The sequence below is a fragment of the Argentina silus genome, assembly GCF_951799395.1.
Source record: "Argentina silus genome assembly, chromosome: 4".
NCBI classification, from domain to species: domain Eukaryota; kingdom Metazoa; phylum Chordata; class Actinopteri; order Argentiniformes; family Argentinidae; genus Argentina; species Argentina silus.
The window spans coordinates 6,007,745-6,027,744 of NC_139658.1; the positions used below are offsets into that span (position 1 = coordinate 6,007,745).

Genomic DNA, 20,000 nt, shown 5'->3' on the forward strand with positions numbered 1-20,000 from the left:
GGGAAACGGGGCTAAACCCAGATCACTACTCCAGCAGTCAGCACTATTTCCAGAAAGAGCTGTCTGACGACCCAACAGTCAAAAGAGAACATTTTCACACTAACTAAGCAACAGTGTGTACTCACAACAGACTGTACTCTCACATCAAAGTTTGGAACAGTTTGTCTTTTCACACAGTTTTAGTAGCCCAGTGTCAATACAGATGCTATCCCAAAGTCCAATGCCTTTATAGTCCGCTAAGACCAGTTGGAGCAAGCGACCTCTCTCCTCTTCATCCTATACTCCTCTTCCTCATCCTAATCTGCATCAGACAGCCGTCATAGGCCAAGCAGCTGTCCAGTCACCTTACTCTGTGTCCTCATGTCTCTCACTCAACACTTAGTGAACGATGACAGTGACCCTCAAAACTCTAATCGGTGACAGTTGATGTCATTACACTGAAGCCAGATCTTATCACCGTTTGAACACGATCACATTTTGAAAAAAAATGCAGACACAATATACACAGTTTTTCATTCTTTATATGAGTGTCTCTCTAACCACCCACTTAAAGACTGTCTCTGATGTACATGGATTTGGTTTCGGGAGGTATAGTCCTTGAGAGCTGGATTGTTTTGAGTGTTTTTGGTTTTCTGAAAAAAGGGATTTCTCAGAAATGCCTGGAGTGATGCTGACGTCTTCATTTCTTTTTGACTGATGAATGGGGTTTACTTTCGCTGGGATGTGTTTGACTCGGCTGTGAATCTATTAGTCTGACTGTTGACTGGAAGTGTTTGAGGTGTGTGTGGCGTGTGTGGCGTGCGAGCTGTTTTTGGTTGTGTGTGTGTGTGTATTATGATGTGTGTTCTGTTTACCGCCGTAGCGAGCATGCCAGCCAGTGAGACAGAGTCAGTGAACACAGAGAACGTTAACGGGGAGGATGAGAAGACACCATGCTGTGGACCTCTGTGGTAAGAACCTCCAGAAACTCACAAGACAGAACAACCACAGAACACAATCGTTATCATATATACAACCAACCACCTATTTTCTATAGAAACGGGACCTCTGTAGCCAATCATGTCCAGAACTTTCTGATCTTAGAATTGCTGTGTACTCACACACCTCTAACACACCTCTTACACACCTCTTACACACCTCACACACGCCTCTAACACACCTCTAACACGCCTCTCACTCCTCTCACACCTCTAACACACCTCTAACACGCCTCTCACACCTCTAACACACCTCTAACACACCTCTCACACCTCTAACACACCTCTAACACACCTCTCACACCTCTAACACACCTCTAACACACCTCTAACACACCTCTCACACCTCTAACACACCTCTAACACACCTCTAACACACCTCTAACACGCCTCTAACACGCCTCTCACACCTCTAACACACCTCTAACACACCTCTAACACACCTCTCACACCTCTAACACGCCTCTCACACCTCTAACACGCCTCTAACACACCTCTAACACGCCTCTAACACACCTCTAACACACCTCTAACACGCCTCTCACACGCCTCTAACACACCTCTAACACGCCTCTCACACACCTCTAACACGCCTCTCACACGCCTCTAACACACCTCTAACACGCCTCTAACACACCTCTCACACCTCTCACACCTCTAACACCTCTAACACACCTCTAACACACCTCTAACACACCTCTAACACACCTCTAACACACCTCTAACACGCCTCTCACACGCCTCTCACACCTCTAACACGCCTCTCACACGCCTCTCACACGCCTCTCACACCTCTAACACACCTCTAACACACCTCTAACACACCTCTCACACCTCTAACACACCTCTAACACACCTCTAACACACCTCTAACACGCCTCTCACTGGCATTATTGCTGTGCAACACTAAAGTCTCACACTACAGCCAATCACAATCTACCTAATACACCACTACCATCTCTCTCACACAGAATAACCTTTTGTGATTTTCTATAGGCAAATTATACACTCAATGTCCTCTTACAGTCTGCAAGTTAACTCTTCTCATCTGTTATGTATATTATGTAAACTTGACCGCTTTATTTTTTTCAGTCAAAAGATTTCAAAGTCAAAGTTCAGGTCAGTGAATGTGCCTTGCCTGTAGCTCTGTGACGTTGCTTGGGCATGCAGCAGTCCTCCAAAGCTTTCTGTCTGCATGAGGGTTTTTATTTCTGTAAATGCTTGGCTTTCTCTCTGTGCTGTTCTCTGGAGTCTCATTTAATGAGGCTGCAGGTAATAAATCAACAGCCTTTTAAACAAGTCAGCATATATGTAGGGCATTTTTAGAAACTGTACAGTAGCTTTATGCAGTGTTTTGCGCTTTATGTAGTACGTCATGCTCACCATCGAATAAGTACATTTTGTTTTCTCCAACTTTTCTTGAGATGTTCTTTGAGCACAGCCCCTTGCATGCATGAAAAGCCTAGTCCTAAGTTCTACCCACTTCACCTCTATATACTGACATCACTTCCTTGTCCTGCAGTCGACGCTGGCGTCGCTGGAACAGGTTCTGCCGCAGGAAGTGCCGGTTGGCGGTGAAATCGGTGCCTTTCTATTGGCTTGTCATCATCCTGGTGTTTCTGAACACCCTCACCATCTCATCTGAACACTACAACCAGCCTGACTGGCTGACACAAGTACAAGGTAAGCCTCAGCACCACACACTCCTGGCACTAATGTACCTACTGGTCATAGAGGTCATAGATTTCGTTCTTTTTTTGGTTTGTATGTTTTATTTTGACTTCCTGATCCTGTTTCCAGACGGGGCCAATAAGGTGCTGCTGGCCATGTTCACGTGTGAGATGCTGACGAAGATGTACAGCCTGGGGCTGCAGGCCTACTTTGTGTCCCTGTTCAACCGCTTCGACTGCTTTGTGGTGTGTGGTGGCATCACTGAGACCATCCTGGTGGAGCTGGAGATCATGTCTCCCCTCGGTATCTCTGTGTTCCGCTGTGTCCGCCTGCTCAGGATCTTCAAGGTCACACGGTAAGACCATTCACCCTCATACTGTATTGATGTCTGTGTAGGGTGTGGATCTGACACCTGGCTCTGTGTTTGTGTGAGAGTGTGTCTGTCTGTAACTGTGTTATTTGACCTTATCCCCTTTCTTGCTCTCTCTCTCTCTCTCTCTCTCTCTCTCTCTCTCTCTCTCTCTCTCTGTTCTTCAGTCATTGGCAGTCTCTCAGTAACCTGGTGGCATCTCTGCTCAACTCCATGAAGTCCATCGCTTCCCTGCTGCTGCTGCTTTTCCTCTTCATCATTATCTTCTCCCTGCTGGGCATGCAGGTGTTCGGAGGCAAATTCAACTTTGACGAGACTCAGACCAAGAGGAGCACCTTTGATAACTTCCCCCAGGCCTTGCTCACTGTGTTTCAGGTGTGTACGTGTGTCTGTGTGCTCACTGATGTGTAGAGTATCATGCATAGGATTTTCTGTATGTTGTTGTACACCTACCATTGTTATGTTTGGTATTATGTAAATGCTCCATTTTATCCATGAGATGTTATGTGCACTCAATTAGGTTTGCGTAGTTCTAGTGTACTGTATGTCGCGTGCAGCCTTCCACCTGATGACATGTGTTGTGCGTGTGTTGGCCTCAGATCTTGACAGGAGAAGACTGGAACGCTGTCATGTATGATGGGATCATGGCGTATGGCGGACCTTCCTCATCAGGGATGATTGTGTGTATTTACTTCATCATCCTCTTCATCTGTGGAAACTGTATCCTCTCTCGCAGCCACATCCCGATCTCACCCTCTTCAGGCTCTACTCAGTGACGCCCGTAGATCTTTAGTTTATCCAGATGTTTTGACGTGTTATGGATATGATGCACATGGTGCTCCAGTATACAGTATGTATGGACACTCTAAGGTTGTAAATTGTAGTGTAGCGTAGTAGTGTAGTGTAGTATAGTGATGATGTAGTGCTGTAGGTTCTATACAGTATATACAGTACATGGATATTTTCAGGTTTTGTCCTTGACTGAACACGTTGCTCAGACATCCTCCTGAACGTCTTCTTGGCCATTGCTGTGGACAACCTGGCAGATGCTGAGTCTCTCAATACAGACGGTGGAGACAAGAAAGGGTGACAATCTCATCTTTAACTAATGACAAATATTCTGTTATTCTTATATATAATGTGATTTGAGGTAAATGTCAGTAGTGCAGGTGTCCTTTGTCCTGTGGCATTGACTCTGTGTTTCTCTTGCAAAAGGGACAAGAAGGAGGAAGAGAAAGAGGACCCAAAGGTTAGCTCAATTCCAGTCGAGTTTTGTGTTTTCGTACATATGGTAAAGAGTTTGTGTGGATTGTGTGTGTGTGTGTGTGTGTGTGTGTGTGTGTGTGTGTGTGTGTGTGTGTGTGTGTGTGTGTGTGTGTGTGTGTGTCAGTAATATAGATCTGACTGTTTGATACAGTACAATACTCTCTCACACATTTGTTCTGCTTTGTTTGCAGGAGGAGGAAGACGAGAATGCTGACCATGCAGGTACAGTACATGTATAGAGGAAATGTGAGCAGGCTTGCATGTACAGTGTCTGACTGTTACAGTTTCTGACTGGTGTGTGTGTGTGTGTGTGTGTGTGTGTGTGTGTGTGTGTGTGTGTGTGTGTGTGTGTGAGAAGGGGAGGACGAGGAGGAGCCAGATGTTCCAGCGGGGCCACGCCCAGCCATCTCTGAGCTGATCAAGAAGGAGAAGATCACCCCCATCCCAGAGGGCAGTGCCTTCTTCATCTTCAGCACTACCAACCCGTAAGTCACACGCGCCCCACAGACACAATCGCAAACACACACACACACACACACACACACACACATACACACGTGCATGCTCTTGCACATCATCGTACACACTGAATTGGCTGTTATTGAGACTCTCTGGTCATCTGTTGTTTAGGATTCGGGTGGGATGCCACAAACTCATCAACCACCACATCTTTACTAACCTCATCCTGGTCTTCATCATGCTGAGCTCTGTCTCACTTGCTGCTGAAGACCCCATTCGAAACTTCTCTGCCCGCAACATTGTAAGTCCAGGACCCCACTGGCCAGAATAGGCTCAATGGGTCTCCTAAACATTTGTATAATTATACCTATTATGTAATGATACCTTATATGTGTAATTATACTTTATAACAATTTTTACGTCATATTTTCAGTAACATTAATGATTTTCAATCAATAGGTCGTAGGGATGACAAAGACAAAATCTATTTAGATCAGTAACACTGCAAGTAAACACAAATTATTTATTGAATTTTGATATTTGACTATTAACATGTGGTTATGATAGAGTTTGTTCAAAGTACTGTGGTAATGCTCAATCTTTCACCCCTTTCCTGAATGTTCCCCCATGATGCTGTCCAGGTTCATTGACATGGGTATTATTGTGTCATTTCAATTAGCATCTCAAGCTGCAGCAATGTAATTATAATGTAGTTATTAGGGAGTAGTGATTGGATTACAGTGCATGACTTCTTCACTTCTGTGCTGTTGAGGAAATCTGTCCCCTGTAGATCTATCATGCAATCGAAATAGATGATATTGTGAAAGAAATGTTGATGTTTCTTTGTTTATGCATAATATGCCCTTTCCTGCACATACTCTTTTTAGGTTCTCCCTCTGATTTACTTGACAATGTTTTTGATGAATATGCAGAATGTGTATAATCTTTGTTAAACATGTATGTTGCTTCTTGCAGATACTTGGTTACTTTGACTATGCTTTCACGGCTATCTTTACTGTTGAGATCCTGTTGAAGGTAAATGCCCTGTGTCCGCTCTCTGTCCTGTGACTAACTGCCCCCCCCAGTAACACTCCAAACGTCTCGTTGCCTTCCAGGTCCTAGGCTATGCAGATTATGTCTTCACTAGTATGTTTACATTTGAGATCGTGTTAAAGGTAACCCCTCTAATGACAACGAGAGCCTTGCTGCATTCTCTCCTTGTGTGTCACCTGCCACTCAGTACAACCTGGCTTGTTTGTTTCTTTTCTCTTTTTTACTTTTTCTCCATGGCACCTCTTTTAAAAAAAAAAAAACGTCATTAGCTACTCGATATGCACTAACACTAACACAAGAGTTGTTCAATTTCCACTAAGTTAAGAACTTACCAAGGAAGGAAACATAGACACAAACTAGCCCAGATTGGTGTCATGTCATGTTTGGAAAGTCAACACTGAGTTGAAAAGGTTTTGAATTTCGATGACACAATTTTGTGCATATCAAAAAAATGATGCAACTCTTTGTGCAATAATAATTTAAAAAAAGATATCAATGCGCCGTTCAAACATGTGGCTTTGACTGAAGTTGAGCTTGAAGTCATTCTGGAGGAGTTTTCGAGGTTCAAAGATGTGAAGCCATCTCCAGTCAAAGCCAGCTCCATGCCTCATACTGACTGCTAGAAAAGCCATAAAAGAGGGGGCAAAACCAACCATGTTCCTGTTGAGCATGGTTCAGTCTGCTTCCCCTGACTGAGTGCATAAAAATGTAATGTTTCCTCCAGAACCATAAGAGAGCGGCCCAATCTGGCCCAGTCCAGCTCTGCTTGGTCCTACAGTATGTTAGCATGCTACGTTAGCGCTCTCTGTTAGCGCTGTCTCTCTCTGCCTTTCTCACGAGGTTCTGCTGGTCTCTACATTTACATGCACTTGGATGATGAATCCTTTACTTTTATGATTTGGACAAGACCTATTTTTGCTGGTTTTTCTTCTCTGCCTGCTGAAGTCTAAAAGTGGGAGCTGCTTCCCCCTATTTTGAATTATTAAAGAACATGACGGAATGTGCTTTAAGGTAACGGCCCACATGAATGTGACAGTAAGGGGATTCTGTTTTCCAATCGCTAAAGCTATCATCCTCTCAGGTAGTAAACATCCCCCCGCAGCGCGGCAACAAACCGCATGTTTTATTGCCGCGACCTCGTAGCAGATTGTGAAATGAATGACTTACTACTACATTCATGTACCAGGGAGCCGTGGGGTGGCGATAGTTGCTTTACTCTCCTGTTTTATACTAGTCTGAGCTCGCCACCCTGAAATCAGAGTGATCTACAAGAGTGTATAGATGTGTGTGTGTGTGTGTGTCTACGTGTTTCTATGTGTGTGTGTGTGTGTGTGTGTGTGTTTGTTGTACTGTTTTTCAACTACTGTATATGTTTATACAGTGTATGTGAGTCTGTTTGTGTTGGTGTGTGAAGTGCTGTGGTCCAGTATTGGTGTTCTTGTGTTCTCTGTGTGAGTGTGTTAGTCAAAGTGCGACGATGTGTGTATCTGTGCACTCCAGCATCCATTGCTCTTCTTACTCCGTCTGCCCTCTCCTCAGATGACCACATATGGAGCGTTCCTCCATAAAGGAGCCTTCTGCAGGAACTACTTCAACCTGCTGGACCTGCTGGTGGTGGGGGTGTCCCTGGTATCCTTCGGCATCCAGTGAGTATTTGCTGTACCCGCCACTTGTTAGCATGTCTCTCTCTCTTTCTCTCTCTCTCTCTCTCTCTCTCTCTCTTTCTCTCTCTCTCTCTCTCTCTCTCTCTCTCTCTCTCTCTTTCTCTCTCTCTCTCTCTCTCTCTCTCTCTCTCTCTCTCTCTCTTTCTCTCTCTCTCTCTCTCTCGCTCTCTCTTTGTACAGTAATGTTATATGTTTATGACAGTGAGTCCTTGTGTTGTGGTTCAGGTCCTCTGCCATCTCAGTAGTGAAGATTCTGAGGGTCCTGCGAGTGCTGCGTCCCCTCAGGGCCATCAACAGAGCCAAGGGCCTTAAGGTACAGTACAGCCTCACCTGAAGCTTTCAACCTCAAAAACCTCCATTTCAATCACAATGTTATACCTATTCACCCTTCCTCATCTCTAACATAGCTTCTGTCTATCAATATAATCCTATCTATCTCTCTTGCTTATCTGTCTTATTATTAACCCCCCGATTAACACTACAACTTTACCCCATACAGCATGTGGTCCAGTGTGTGTTTGTGGCCATCAGGACCATTGGTAACATCATGATCGTCACGACGCTGCTGCAGTTCATGTTCGCCTGTATAGGAGTGCAACTCTTCAAGGTCAGAACATGAACACTGAGACTGAGATCAGTGCAATAATTGGGTCCAGGGTTCGTTTTACATCAATACCGCTTTGATATTGGATTTGCTCCACAGGGAAAGTTCTATCGCTGCACAGACGAAGCCAAGTCCAGCCCAGATGAGTGCAAGTCAGTTGCTTTCATTAACTTTTTCCACCTATTACACAACAAACTGCTACCATGTGGTCCCTTTGATATGAAACATGCTTTGATTGTGTTTTAAGACTAACCTAAACCCTTAACCCCTGACCTATGACTTCTAACTTTGTGTCATCTCCAAGGGGCACCTACATTCTGTATAAGGATGGAGATGTCAATCAACCAGCCATCCACAGGAGACTATGGCACAATAGCGAGTTCAACTTTGACAACGTGCTCATGGCCATGATGGCTCTGTTCACTGTGTCCACCTTCGAGGGCTGGCCTTCGTAAGAAACACACTTATTTATACGTTTATGTATATATCTTTATTAATGGGATATGGACATAAGTCAGACATAAGTTTTATTCAATTGACAAATTCCCTTGATGATGTAATTGTGCTTAATGCTTTGCACTGTGGTAAAACAGAAATGAAGCAAACATCTCTCTCTCTCTCTATTTCTCACTCTCTCTCAGGCTGCTCTATAAGGCCATCGATTCTAACAGGGAGAACCTGGGTCCCATCTACAACTACCGTGTAGAAATCTCCATATTCTTCATAATTTACATCATCATTATTGCTTTCTTCATGATGAACATCTTCGTGGGTTTCGTGATTGTGACATTTCAGGAACAGGGAGAAAAAGAGTACAAGAATTGTGAACTTGATAAGAACCAGGTCAGAAAATGCTTTTGTGGGTATTTGTGTGTGTGTGTGTGTGTGTGTGTGTGTGTGTGTGTGTGTGTGTGTGTGTGTGCGCGTGTGTGTGTGTATGTGTGGCCTAAATGTCTACCAGGTTCTCTGTTACATGTTTTCACACAGGGAATTGTACCAACTGCCATGTGTATATACATCAGTACACTTTCTGGATGGTTCCGGGTATGTGATGTATGACAGTGTGTGTTGTCTCCCTCTGCAGCGTCAGTGTGTGGAGTATGCTCTAAAGGCCCGTCCACTGAGGAGGTATATCCCTAAGAACCCGTACCAGTATAAGTTCTGGTACGTGGTGAACTCGACAGGGTTTGAGTACATCATGTTCGTACTCATTATGCTCAACACACTCTGCCTAGCTGTGCAGGTAAGAAGCACTAATTGCAGCTCTTAACCCGTGTCCTAACCTATAGTCCAGCAATGTCTCGCGTTCTCAACTGTCTTTTTATTCTACTTAGGACAGTATATGTAAAAAAAAACAACAACGCTTTTATTGTTCTCTATTTCTCTCCATCCCTCACTCTCTCCCTCTCCTCTCTACAGCACTATGGTCAGTCAACACTCTTCAACTATGTGATGGACATTCTCAACATGGTTTTCACTGCTGTCTTCACTGCAGAGATGGTTCTCAAACTCATCGCCTTCAAACCCAGGGTAGGGCTTGGCTCTGACCCACCGGCCTCCCTTATTACATTAACACAATTGCACACGCACGCACGCACGCACACACACACACACACACACACTGTATATTTGTGGGTGTTTTGTCTTGTTGTGTGTACTGTACAGTACTTATATTGTCCATGGCTAGTTGTGTTTATCACCATATGTACCCCCTGGTCCACAGGTGTTTGTCGAGAAGAAGGACAGGGACCCAGTAAGAGAGTGTGTGTGTGTGTGTGTGTGTGGTGCAGTGATTAGAAGCAGGAACCTCTCTGTGTGATTCTCACCTGTGCGTGACTGGGAAATAGAGTGTCAGACTTTCCCATTACTTTTAGAACTATGCTATATGAGAGATGCATTGAATCATCATTATGAATAACAAATGTTGTATTTGGATATAAAACAGCTATATTATAGTACAGTACAGTAGCAACACATAGTGTACAGTACATGGTTTTAAGCCTCATACAGTAAGTGTGATATTATTATGTACATTATTATGTTACACGTTTGACTTGCCTGGTTTCTGATCAGAGGTTAAATGCATGAAGAGATCAACATGACAGCACCAACATGATGTCCAGTAGTTCTATTTTGTACTAACCTCACACTCACCCCACCGCCTACCCACCCAACCTCACTAAGGGGTATTTCGGGGATGCCTGGAATGTGTTCGACGCCCTAGTTGTGATGGGCAGCATAGTAGACATTGTTCTCAGTGAGATTGATGTAAGTAAGCCCCGCCCTGGCCTGCCACGCCCTGAGCAGCCTGTCCCTCCCCCTGTCCTGCCTCTCTGACCCATGTTCTGGGTTCTGGTCACGTGACCGCTTTCTGCTGCAGGGCCTCAGCTCCTCTTCTGCCCCACCCAGTCTCTCTGTGTTTGATTACTGAGGTCTTAATTTCTACTTTTCTCTTTTTCCCTTTTCTCTCCCTCCCTGACCCTCCCTGTGCCTCACATCGTCCTGTCCACACACTTTCTCACATCTCCTCTTCCTCTCTCTTTTTCATTGTATTATTCTTTCTCTCTTTCATTCTCATTCCCCTCTCTACCCTTGTGTGTGGTGGCTTGCGTTAACAGCACTATTTCACTGATGCGTGGAACACGTTTGATGCCTTAATTGTTGTTGGTAGCGTCGTTGATATTGCTATCACTGAAGTTAATGTAAGTACTACCTTTTCTGCCTCTCTCATGGAACTGAAGCCTTCCAATAAAACCTAATGCCAATGCCACTACTGTCCCCGGTATATTGGATGATACCCTCTCAGTCAAATGTTTACTGAATGTAAATTAAATCACCTTCCTCAATGTCTCCCGAGGGATTCTACTCTACCTGACCTACCTCTTCTCAATGTTAGCCATTCAGCTTAGCAGCTACACTTCAGTCCCAAACTTGATGCTTCAGTAACGTATACTGTAATCACATTTGAGGAGTATCAAATGTCAAATTCTACTACAGTATGCTCTGAAGCATACCGTAGCCCCCTTTGGCTTTTTCTGTAAGGCTTCAGTTTGATTGTGATTCTTGTATTGTTCTGTCCAAAGGTGTACAGCACTGTCTCTGTAATTAACCATATGGCATGTATCACACTGCAGTATAATAGCATATATATTCCTGTATGTCATCATCAAATGGTTTTGATAAGGTGTCCTCTACGGTTCATTGGGTATTGATGTTTCTATGTTGACTCTGTGCGGATATTTCACAGTAGAGGTGTCCCACACGTTACCATGGGAATCTATAGTTTGGATACCACTGTGAAATGTAAACGTTTGGTTGTCTAACACTTACTCTTGTTCATTCTGTTTCCATAGAAACTTGTAGAGGCAAGTATGGCAATGATCCAAATCCCTTTTGCGTGTAATCTGTTTCATAACAACTTTATCTTTGGAACCCCTTTACAGTGCTAATGGATTAAGAACTAAATTAGTCATCTAATATTTTATTGTCTTGGGTACAACTAAGAATTTGTCAGGAAATTGTCTGAAATACAGCAAAAGAGGGAGTTATCGGTTAATCAGGAAAAAGTATTTTTTTTAACAGAGGTAAAATCACTCTTTAAATAATGGTCTGATCCAGTTAGTTTGTCAAGACAGGGTAAAATGGTGGATGACTACTTGACTACTACTGTATAACCGACTACAATACACTCTTCTCTGCATGGCCTGGTAAGGCAGTGCTCTATCCATCATTGTTACTAACTAAACTAACACTCTAAATGTTGCATACTTATGCTGGAATATAAATACAGGTCCTGTAAACATACCCTCATTCTAAGACACACAACCATTGACACATGACAACATACTCTGTGTGCTGCTGAGCACACACACACACACACACACACACACACACACACACACACACACACATACACACACACACCCACACACCCACACACGGTTTTGCTAGTAATATGATGAAGCAGGTGCTTATTCTTGGTGCAGTGTAGCTAGGTCTCACTGCTCAACCCCCTCTCTGAGTGCTCTACTTTCTGAGCTGCAGTGCTGCTTCTCTGGAGTTACTGTACCATATGTCAATGTTTCAGTGTTTATGTTTCTATTTGTGGATATGAATGTGTTAGTGCATGAGTGTGTGAGGGTTGTTGTGTGTTGTCAGTGTTATATGTGTGGATGATGGATGTTTGTGTGTGTGTGTGTGTGTATGTGCGTGCTTGTGTGTTGTGCTGTAAGTGACTGTTTATGTTGTTGTTGTGTTAAAGTCAGGCCGTGTACATGTGTGTTTTTGATGATTTCATGTTGTTTCACAAGGCCTTTCACAGAGGACCTTGCGAGGCTCATTCCATCCTCCACTGACTGTTGGTTTCTGGTTTGCTGTCTCATTGCATGCTGCTGTTCCACTGTTATGTCATATTGACCAACTAGATCAGACACAGCAATCAGCAAAGGGCTGTTTTTCACGTCTGATCTAGGATATTATCATATATATATTCATGTAGGCTGTGGCCCTTTTCATTTGTGGTGTGACTGTTTGGCCTCCCACCCAATCACTGTAAGCTGTCGACCTCCCCTGATGCATGCTGGGAAGCGTCCGGTGTTCACCTTGCCCCCCCCTAACATCCTTCCCATTACCCGCCCCTCACAGATGGCGCTTGGCCACCCGCTCCATGCTCCGGTCAGTCCCGCCCGTAGACCCCTTGTGAAGTTTGACCTTTCTCTCTTACCATACCGTCTCTCTCTCTCTTCACCTCCAGAAAGAATGGCCCTGGAGCTCAGAGCTAGGGCATGTTTACCCTGCACCATTTTGGGGATAGAAATACTGTATAATTGACAGAATTCAACAACATGGTTTAGAGACAAATGTAGACAAATGTAGACATTCTGCAGTATGTCTGTCTCCAACATAGTGTAGGGCAGCTCCTGCACATGCACCTGTTTACTCGGTATTATCCAATTATGTAGATTTTAGCAATACAATCAAAGTAGCATGGGTGTCTCGTTTTGAAATACAAACACAGGCAAATTCTATTATGCACTATCAAAGTAGTAGGCTTAATGTCCATTAAATTATCAGGTACGGTTCTGAATCTATCAACCGATAAACCGAAAGCACATCCACAGGTCTGGAGGAGTTCATGATCGTTCACATTGATGGTGGTTCAATGCAGCTGAGTTTGAGGTTCTTTGATGATCTTGTGTTTGTGTCTCTGTGAGTGATTGTCTCTGTGTTCTGTTCTGTCTTCCTATAGTGAGCTCTTAAAGCTCAGAATGGAGCTCATGTGTAGAGCAGGTGTGTAGACTCTCAGTCAGGTGCATGACCGGTTCTCTCTCTCTTCCTCTGTCCTTCTCTCTCAGTCAATATATCTCTCACCCCTGTCTTTTCTCGCTCTATAGCTCTTGCTCTCTCTCTCTCTCTCTCTCTCTCTCTCCTTCTCTCTTCTCCCTGCACTGGACTGTAAGAGCGCCCTCCTGTGGTGGCTCTATTGCAGGGCACTGTTGACATGCATGGGTTGCTGCAATGCTAACAGATCACTAATGGCTCCTCCTCATTGAAATGTCTTGCGTGTGTGCGGTGCTTGTCTGCAACATGGCGATGCTGAACGCATGATCCATCAACGCTGTGGCCAGGATTACCTAAAGAACCTCCTCAAGCTTTTTCTACATTTTATGATTTCTGCTCATGCGGCACTTCATACTTACAGTGTGAACCACTGTGTTGCAGGAGATGAATGACGCCATGTTTGTCTGGAGTATCTCTTACTGTTCAGTGCTGTGCTGAGCCCTGTCCACTGCTGACATTACTCAATGTTGTTCCTATACTGTTGCTGTGAAGTCATACTGTACATCTCACAATGCAGGCTCACAGTATTCACAGCTGTGTTATGATACAGTGCTCACAAGCAGTAAAATAATATACTGTAGTCCTCTCTTATCCATCTTTTTTTCCCCCTATGGCAGTAGTATTTACAGTTTTTATTAATACAATACTCATGAACATTGTCATTGATGATAGTGTGGTATGATGACTCTCTTCTATATATTTCTGTATTATTTTATTAAATATAAGTGTGTATGGGGGTGTGAATTTGTGTGTGTGTGACAGAGAGAGAAGGGGAAAGACTGAGTAGACATTTTTGTATGTGTGACATGTACAGTATGCTTTGGTCAGCAAACAGGTTTACCATAATGCTGCACTTCAGAAATACAGGACATTTAACATCTGGTTTTGATGCTGCAGAGACTAATAGCTATATTGGTGCATTAATGTTGCAGCGTAAAGAAGATCAGCATTTAGGTGTACTGCATTTTCTTTTGACAATCAAGTCATCAACATGTAAATGCAGTAGGCCTACATGCTGATGTGAATATTGCCTAAAAAATGCCAGTGACATAGTGTAAAGTCGGGATGCACATTCAGAGTGCTGAACTTTGACATACCGATCCGATAAAAGGCTCTTTTTTAAAATGGGAAATGCTACTGCCACCCCTCAAAACACTTGCCTTGAAAATTTAGCAACAAGCTGTTTTACTGGTGTCTGTCTCAAGTAATTCCAGACCGCAGACATGGTTGTTGTTGTTGTCACGCCACTTGCGTGTCATCCCAGCTGTGCAGCCGTCAGTCGACAGTTTGCGTCATGGCATCAGATCGGTATATAGCATTCCCTCATCTCCAATTCCCGATCAAGCATTTTAGGCCAATATCGCCACGATACCGATGCTCAGTATCAGATCGGTGCATCTCTTGTGCAAAGTGTAGAGTGTTTTGTTGAAGCACGATTAATCTGTATCCCAGTAGATATAGATATATGATTAATTAGTTGTTATCAAATGCTAATGATAAGAGCTGTAATCTTCTCAATCAGAAATGCTCAATATAAGTAAGAATGGACGAGAGATTGGTCATATAATTATATAATAACAAATTGTGTCTGTCATACACAGTATATTCAAAATATTCATAATAACAGTCTGTGTCAGTCAATAACTTGTCATAAACATTGTTATAACATTGTGCATAGGAGAGCCCCAAGCATTTTAAACATGTTGTTTAAAACCATTTAAACCATTACAAAGGGGAGTGATAAAGTTGTGTGCCAGTCTTTAATGTTACTTTTGCGTTGCATTGTTTAAATGTTGTCCGTCAGTCTTTAATGCAACGTAAGCGCCACATAGGAGTTGTGTCAAGCATTACAATTATGTTGTGTGGCAGTCTTAAACGTTTAAAGCATTAAGATTTTGTTATATGTTACAGTTATATAGGGCTTGTGATTTAGGTGTGTGTCAGTCTTTGATGTTATAGTACAAGTGTTTTGATAATGTTGTTTGTCAGTTTTAAACGTGACATTTAAGTTTCATTTAAGAGTAGTGATGTAGTTATGTAAGTCTTCAATGGAGCATATGTCTCATAACTTGAAAATGTTGTGTGTCAGTGATTGACATTTCATAATGGAGGCCGGAGGGTTGTGATAACGTTGTGTGAGTCATTAACACAGGTCTTTGATTTTAAAGCCCACGGAGGCTCCTCAGGTGGATGAGTCGGGGGTAAGATGCTCTGCCCCCTCCCAGGGCCATGCCCAATGTTTGGATTTGCGTTTGTTTATTTGTCTATAATAACTCCTCTAATCGTATACATGCCTCTTCTATAAGCTCACCTATTTCTATTTCATTTATGTTTTCATTTAGATTTTTGCCATTTTGTTTCGTTTGGTTTCTTGCTTTTTTATTATATGTTTTGGTTTGTTTGCTTTTTCTTTTCAAGATTCAGTTTTTTCTTTTACCTGATTGGGGTTATTTTGAAGGAGAGTGTGTCACTCAAACGTGACGGTGTGTGTCCCGTTGGTTGGTGCGGTGTTGGCCGCTCCTCACGTTTGTAGCGTTGACACCGCTGCATGGTCTCTGCCGTGACCCCTGTGTGGGGCAGTGACCCATGGATGACCCCTGAGGCCAGGTCACTCTGCTGTGACCTTTGCCCCCCCTGATTGACCCTCTAGGTTTGGTCCCACTGTGACTCCGCATGCAGTGACTCTGGACTGAGGGTGCCATGCTTGTGCTGATGTGTCCAGTCAAGTATGGCAAGGTTTTTCCAGCATGCTCCCTACCTCGCTCCCTCCCCTGTAGGTCTGTATGGCAGCAGGGCTCCTGGCAATGCTGTGGATCCAGTCACACACTGAAGATACATATCAGCTAGAGCTGCATGAGGGCCTACTCTCACTCTGTGTCGCTACATTTGACAAGAAATGACTTTACATTCCTCCTCAGAAATCAAGAGTCCTATTCCCCATATACATACTCTCAAGATCACATATGGGATTAGTCCCATGTTACTAGTCACTTGACCCCTCAAGCAAATTCTGAACTGTCTTTCATTCTCCACTGTAAAGAGAGATTCAGGTGACATAGAGATGAAATACATGCTGAGTGAGCTCATACGTATCTTAGATCCCAGTCTCAGTAACAATTGATCAACATTGATATGAAATTGGATGTGCAGACTGTGTGACCTCAAGTGCTGGATTACCAATAAAGCATAGCCAGATGCCTTGGGTGCAATACACATCCACAAACACACCGACACTTCCATCCTTACGCTGCCCTCTGTCCCCCGCAGAACACAGAGGACAGCGCTCGCATCTCCATCACCTTCTTCCGTCTGTTCCGAGTCATGCGACTGGTCAAGCTGCTGAGCAGAGGAGAGGGCATTCGCACCCTTCTGTGGACTTTCATCAAGTCCTTCCAGGTGAGGTCCTCTCCCATTGTGTCATCTCATCCACTCAGCTCTTTATCCAAGCTATTATTTTACTACCATCTTTCTCTCATATGCGCTCTCTCTCTCTCTCTCTCTCTCTCTCTCTCTCTCTCTCTCTCTCTCTCTCTCTCTCTCTCGCTCTCGCTCTCTCTCTCTCTCTCTCTCTCTCTCTCTCTCTCTCTCTCTCTCTCTCTCTCTCTCTACAGGCTCTGCCGTATGTAGCTCTTCTTATCGCGATGCTGTTCTTCATCTATGCCGTCATCGGCATGCAGGTGAGCCACTGAGCCAGCTGGAACCCACCTTCAAACTTCAAACTTTCCCAAAACCAACCTTGTCAAACCAGTCTCACCAAAACACTCTTCTAACCACTACATGGAGGGCTACATCATTTTTTCACACACAGATTGTAAACTGTCTCTGTCGGAGATGTTGTTGGCCCTGCTGTGATGTGCAGTAGTTTAGATTTGGGCTTTGTGGATGTTTCAGGTGTTTGGGAAGATCGCCATGGTGGACCACACCCACATCAACAGGAACAACAACTTCCAGACCTTCCCACAGGCTGTGCTGCTGCTGTTCAGGTCTGTAGGGGGTCAGGGGCAGGGATTACAGGGTCAGAGGTCACCCACACGTAGTAGAAGATTATACAGTATATGAGGCAGGGATTAAATAGGTTGTGGCTATGTTGTGGATTCATTGTGGTTATGTTTTGGTGTCTGATTGATTTTGTTTTTTCTCAGATGTGCCACTGGTGAGGCATGGCAAGAGATCATGTTGGCATGTGTGTCCGGGAAACTCTGTGATCCAGAGTCTGACTACAACCCTGGGGAGGAGATGACCTGTGGCAGTGGATTCGCCATCATCTATTTCATCAGCTTCTACATGCTCTGCGCCTTTTTGGTACACACACACACACACACACACACACACACACACACACACACATATACCTCTTCTGAGTTATGTCAAACCTGATGTATCAAAATACATCATGTTGAACAGACACATTTTCCATATACACTCAGAAAAATACAGATGTGTATGTTCACACACATGTAAACATAGGTGCACACACACATTAATGCTAACCTTTTGTTTTGTTCTTTTAGATTATCAATTTGTTTGTGGCTGTCATCATGGACAACTTTGACTATCTCACTCGTGATTGGTCAATCCTGGGCCCACATCACTTGGATGAATTCAAGAGGATCTGGTCTGAGTACGATCCAGAGGCAAAGTAAGTGTGTTAGTGTGTGTATTTGTCTTTAGTGTGTGTATTTGGCCTTAAAATATAAAATATGTTTTTGTTTCTGTGATTCTGTGGGAGACAGCATTTCTCAATCTGTTATTAAGTGTGTTCATTTATCAGAGTGCTCTCTCTCTCTCTCTCTCTCTCTCTCTCTCTCTCTCTCTCTCTCTCTCTCACACAGGGGCAGGATTAAGCATCTGGATGTGGTCACGCTGCTCCGGCGCATTCAACCTCCCCTAGGGTTTGGTAAACTCTGTCCTCATAGAGTAGCCTGCAAGGTACATAGTCTCTCTCTCTCTCTCTCTCTCTCTCTCTCTCTCTCTCTCTCTCTCTCTCTCTCTCTCTCTCTCTCTCCTTCATCTCTATCTTTCTCTCTCCATCATCTCTATCTCTTTCTCAGCTTATACTATATTGTGATTGTCCTGGGATGTGCTATTACATATTAATGCATGTAACCCACCTTCCTCTTTCAGCGACTGGTGGCTATGAACATGCCTCTGAACAGCGATGGCACAGTCATGTTCAATGCGACTCTGTTTGCATTGGTGCGCACAGCCCTGAAAATCAAAACAGATGGTATGAAACACACAGCACTGTGAACAGACATACAATATACTGCTCAATGCTTACACACACACACACACACACACACACACACACACACACACACACACACACACACACACATACTGTTATCTGTCATTTCAGCTTGTGTAGATTGTGGTGTAGTAGTCAGTGATGTGTTTTCCTGTGGTGTAGGTAATCTGGAGCAGTCCAATGAGGAGCTGCGAGCCGTCATCAAGAAGATCTGGAAGAGGACCAGCATGAAGCTGCTAGACCAAGTGGTGCCCCCTGCTGGTGGTCAGTGAAATCTGCCTGTGTCTGCCCCAAGCCATACGTCCTGCACACGTGTAACATCCCTGCTGTTGTACACGTCATACACATTCACTACAACCTCTTACCTAACACTTACAGGCATGAGCGCCCAAAAGGAAGGAAACTCATTCTCTCTCACACGATACACACTCACTCTCATACACTACATTCACTAGCATCCACATACTGTACTGCCCTCTGTCTCACATGTGATTTTGCTGTGTCCTGCTGTTCTTTGCTCTCATAATCTCCTGGTTGGTCCTCAGCAGTGTGTTGTTGTCCGTGTGTGTATTTTCACTCCTTCCTCCTGTTCCGGATGCCAACGGAGGCTCCAGGGTGACTGTGTGCTGGGCTTTAGGGCTTGCATGGCCTTGTACACCACTGTGCTAATGCATGCCGTGTCTCTCCTACTAAACTCTCTCTCTCTCTTTCTTTCTTTCTTTCTTTCTCTCTCTCTCTCTCTCTCTCTCTCTCTCTCTCTCTCTCTCTGTCTCTCTTTCTCTTCGCTTGAGCTTCTCCACAGCTTCTGTTCCTTATATACTGTATATCTGTGTATATCCAAAAAAAACTCTTAAGTACTTCAGAATATTCTGAAGCAGTTCTGTTTTAGGGTGGTGGCATGGAACTAGTGTTGCCTCTCTTTCTCCGACCTCTATCCCCAATGTGCTTGTTTAAAGTGACACAGACCCCTGCTTCAGAATAATTCTCACACATACTCATACTGGACCTGCACATTCTGTACACACAGTTGAAGACTTATTACTTCCATTGGCATACACACATGTTCATACTGCTCTCATGTGATCTTGTGCACATAAACACACACACACACACACACACACACACACACACACACACACACACACACACACACACACAGACACACACACACACACACAGACACACACAGACACACACACACACACACACACACACACACACACAAAACGTACACATAGACACACACACACACTAAAACAAAGACTGACTACTAAAACTACCACTAACATACTCACATGTATGCCTAGTTCTGCTTGCTTGCATGTGCTGACCAGACTAAATACCTTTT

At 44.0% G+C, this 20,000-nt stretch overlaps 1 protein-coding gene across 1 annotated transcript in view; it reads left to right on the forward strand.

The window, feature by feature from the left end:
• Positions 1-20,000, forward strand: part of cacna1da (calcium channel, voltage-dependent, L type, alpha 1D subunit, a) — a gene marked incomplete at its 5' end in the record, with an annotated part of 52,821 nt that overhangs the window by 24,119 nt on the left and 8,702 nt on the right. Inside the window, 29 exons of the mRNA XM_083669149.1 lie at positions 863-950; positions 2,500-2,660; positions 2,778-3,003; positions 3,186-3,393; positions 3,618-3,738; positions 4,017-4,104; positions 4,234-4,292; positions 4,643-4,769; positions 4,915-5,044; positions 5,859-5,918; positions 7,336-7,442; positions 7,686-7,773; positions 7,960-8,067; positions 8,164-8,216; positions 8,369-8,515; positions 8,706-8,907; positions 9,149-9,307; positions 9,484-9,594; positions 9,788-9,817; positions 10,249-10,374; positions 15,573-15,605; positions 16,672-16,800; positions 17,016-17,081; positions 17,296-17,387; positions 17,547-17,706; positions 17,916-18,043; positions 18,237-18,333; positions 18,529-18,631; positions 18,815-18,916. Of these exons, the coding sequence (XP_083525275.1) occupies positions 863-950; positions 2,500-2,660; positions 2,778-3,003; positions 3,186-3,393; positions 3,618-3,738; positions 4,017-4,104; positions 4,234-4,292; positions 4,643-4,769; positions 4,915-5,044; positions 5,859-5,918; positions 7,336-7,442; positions 7,686-7,773; positions 7,960-8,067; positions 8,164-8,216; positions 8,369-8,515; positions 8,706-8,907; positions 9,149-9,307; positions 9,484-9,594; positions 9,788-9,817; positions 10,249-10,374; positions 15,573-15,605; positions 16,672-16,800; positions 17,016-17,081; positions 17,296-17,387; positions 17,547-17,706; positions 17,916-18,043; positions 18,237-18,333; positions 18,529-18,631; positions 18,815-18,916 (3,309 nt within the window). The remainder of the gene's footprint in view (positions 1-862; positions 951-2,499; positions 2,661-2,777; positions 3,004-3,185; positions 3,394-3,617; positions 3,739-4,016; positions 4,105-4,233; positions 4,293-4,642; positions 4,770-4,914; positions 5,045-5,858; positions 5,919-7,335; positions 7,443-7,685; positions 7,774-7,959; positions 8,068-8,163; positions 8,217-8,368; positions 8,516-8,705; positions 8,908-9,148; positions 9,308-9,483; positions 9,595-9,787; positions 9,818-10,248; positions 10,375-15,572; positions 15,606-16,671; positions 16,801-17,015; positions 17,082-17,295; positions 17,388-17,546; positions 17,707-17,915; positions 18,044-18,236; positions 18,334-18,528; positions 18,632-18,814; positions 18,917-20,000) is intronic.